The sequence below is a fragment of the Chrysochloris asiatica genome, unplaced genomic scaffold (assembly GCF_000296735.1).
Source record: "Chrysochloris asiatica unplaced genomic scaffold, ChrAsi1.0 scaffold00262, whole genome shotgun sequence".
Classification (NCBI taxonomy): Eukaryota; Metazoa; Chordata; class Mammalia; order Afrosoricida; family Chrysochloridae; genus Chrysochloris; species Chrysochloris asiatica.
The window spans coordinates 3,328,975-3,332,332 of NW_006408780.1; the positions used below are offsets into that span (position 1 = coordinate 3,328,975).

The 3,358-nt window shown below is 42.1% G+C and overlaps 1 protein-coding gene across 1 annotated transcript in view; it reads left to right on the forward strand.

Moving 5' to 3' along the window:
* EVC2 (Ellis van Creveld syndrome 2) overlaps window positions 1-3,358 on the forward strand; it is a 158,481-nt gene that overhangs the window by 102,575 nt on the left and 52,548 nt on the right. The window contains exon 14 of the mRNA XM_006874141.1: window positions 262-421. Coding sequence (XP_006874203.1) covers window positions 262-421 — 160 coding nt within the window. The remainder of the gene's footprint in view (window positions 1-261; window positions 422-3,358) is intronic.

Here is a 3,358-nt window from a genome sequence, read left to right on the forward strand (position 1 = left end):
GCAGGATGGAATTCAATCCTAACAGATATTTTCTACCCCATCTCTTGCCTTGTTTCCTTCCAACAGATGCCTTTTCTCCTGAGATTGAGCTTTTTTGCCCCCCTGAGTTTCAGTTTTCATTTCAGTCACATCTTAGCCATCCATCTTCCTCCTTCTAGAGAGTAAAGATTGTTGGCTCAGACAAACAACAACAAACCACAACCACAGCCAAACCCCAGGAGAGTTTTGAGAGCCCATTGACCCTGTGTTCTTTCCTTCTAGAGCTGGGTACTTGGATGAAGACCAGATGGAAATGCTGCTGGAACGGGCTCAGACGGAAGTCTTCTCTGTCAAACAGAAGCTGGACAATGAGTTAAAGCAGGAAAAGAAAAAGCTCCGCCAAAAACTCGTCACTAAGAGAAGACGAGAAATGATGCAAAAGGTACAGAAGGCATTACGCCATTTGTTCTTGATGTTGTGGTTCCTAAGTGCTGTCGAGTTGGTTCAGACTTACAGCGACCCTGTATTGGGATTCCCAGGAATGGCTGGTGGTGCTAACTGACCTTGCGATTAGCAGTCTTGAGTCAATTCTACAGCGCCATACCAGGACTCCATTCTTGCTGCAACCAACTGAGTGCCAGGCACCATGCCAGGCATTCAAGCTGTCAGAGAGCCGGGATCAGAAGCAGGCATCCTGATGGCCATCTGTGGTTGATTGGTAGTGACTGTTTTCACTGCTTCTAAAGGTCCAGCCTCAGCCAAGCAGAGGATCCTGGTGGATTAGTGATGTCTGCACAGGCCTGCGGATTGGAGTGATTCATGGTGGTGATGGTGGTGAGAGGCATTGACATTTCTTGATGGCTTACTTGGTGTTCTTGTTAATTGCAATAGGCTTCAACTCAGAGACACTATATGGAAAACAAAACAACGTTGCCCAGTCTTGTGCCATCTTCATGATCCGTGGTATATTAGAGCTCGTGGCTGTGCTTCTCACCTCACAGGGTTCCCTTTCTAAGACTGAATCAGACAGTATTTGGTGTTAGCTGATTTTCAGAAGTAGATCACCATGCCTTTCTTCCTGGCCTAAGACAGAGTGTTTGCTTAGACTGTTTAGCACTCTGCTGAACATCATGTACGATGTCTTGTTTCATCAGTAACAGTAACCATCTACTGCTATGTTCTTTTGGTGAAGACATTGTGACTTAGACAGATGTTGTTGTTGTTAGGTGCCATCAAGTGGATTCCAACTCATGGCGACCCTATGTACAACAGAACGAAACACTGCCCAATCCTGTACCAACCTCACAATCATTGCTACATTTGAGCCCATTGATGCTGTCACTGTGTCAGTCCATCCCGTTGGGGGGTCTTCCTCTTTTTCGCTGACCCTTCACTTTACCAAGCATCAGATCTTTCTTCAGGGACCAGTCATTTCTGATAGTACGTCTGAAGTATGAGAGACAAAGTTTGACCATTCTGACTTCTAAGGAACATTCTGACTACTTCTTCCAACACAGATTTGTTTGTTCTTCTGGCAGTCCATGGTACTTTTAATATTCTTCTCCAAAACCATTATTCAAATGCGTTGATTCTTCTAAGATCTTCTTTATTCACTGCCAAACTTTCACATGCATATGAGGATTTGAAAATACCATGGCTTGGGTCAGACGTACCTTAGTTCTCTTACTGATACCTTGATTCTTTAAACTTTAAAGGGGTCCTTTGCAGCAGATTTGCGTAATGCAATACATTATGTGATTTCTTGATTGGTGTTTCCAGGAGTGTGAATAGTGGATCCAAGCAAATTGAAGTCATTGACAACTTCAGTCTTTTCTCCACTTACTGTGATGTTATTTATCGGTCTAATTGTGAGGATTTTTGTTTTCTTTACACTGAGGTGCAACCCATACTGAAGGCTGTGGTCTTTGACCTTCGTAAGTATTTCAAAGCCTCTTCACTTCCAATAAGCAAGGTTGTATCGTCTGTATATCACAGGTTGTTAATGACTCTTCCCTCAATCCTGATGCCACATTCTGCTTTTGTCTCTTGGATGATTGATCCGAATGTAGATTGAATTTGTTGTTGTTGTTGTTTTGCAGTGCTGTAGAGTTGGTTCCAACTCACTGCTACCTGGTATAGGGTTTCCCAGGAGTGGCTGGTGTTTTTGAACCACCTAACTTGCAGCTCAAGCTAACCTTGCTGTCCAGCACATTTACCTGCAGCGTTATAGCAGAACTCCAAAGACTGAATAGGTATAGGGAAAGAATACAACCCTGGGACACCTTTCCTGATGCTAAACTGTTCAATGCCCCCTTGTTCTATTTGAACAACTGCCTTTGTGTAGAGGTTCCTCATGAACACAATTAAGTGTTCTGGAATACCCATTCTTCGAAATGTTATCCATAGTTTATCATGATCCACACTGTCGAGCACAATAAAGCACAGGTAAACATCTTTTTTTTTTGTATTCACTGCTTTCAGCCAAGATCCATCTGATGTCAGCAATGATATTCCTTGTTCTGTATCCTCTTCTGAATCCGGCTTGAATTTCTGGAAGTTCCCCCCGATGTACTCTTGTAACCATTTTAAAATTAGCTTCTGCCAACTTAATACTTGCATGTGACATTAATGATCTTGTCTGATGATTTCCGCATTCTGTTGGGTCACCTCTCATTGGAATGGACTCAAGTATAGAGCTCTTCCAATCTGTTGGCCAGGTAGCTGTCTTTCAAATTTCTTGTCATAGATGAGTAAATGCCTCCAGTGCTGCATCAGTTTATTGAAAGATTTCAATTTGTATTCTGTCAATTTCCAGAGCCTTGTTTCTTGTCAGTATCTTCAGTGCACCTTGGACTTCTTCCTTCAATACCATTGGTTCCTGATCATATGCTACCTCTTGAAATGTGGGGCACTGACTATTTAATTTTGATCCAATGACTCTGTGTATTCCTTCCATCTTCTTTTGATTCTTTCTGCATCATTCAATATTTTGCCCAGAGGATTTTTCAACATTTCAAGTTTGGACTTGAATTTTTTTTCTTCAGTTCCCTCAGCTTGAGAAATTCTGGGCATGTTCATCCCTTATGGTTTTCTAACTCCAGTTCTTTGTATATTTCATTATATATTTGACTTGTTTTCTCCATCTGCCTTTTGAAATTTTCTGCTCATCTGTTTTGCAGAGAGCCGATTTCAGAGTCTCTTCTGACCTCCGATTTGATCTTTCCTGTCGGTTTCATGACCCTTTGTTTTCTTTCTGTATGATGTCCTTGATGCCATCCCACAACTCTTCTGGTCTTTGGTCTTCAGTGTCTGAGGCATCAAATCTGTTCTTGGGTTGATCTCTAAATTTAGGTCAGATATGTGAGACAGGGTTGTATTC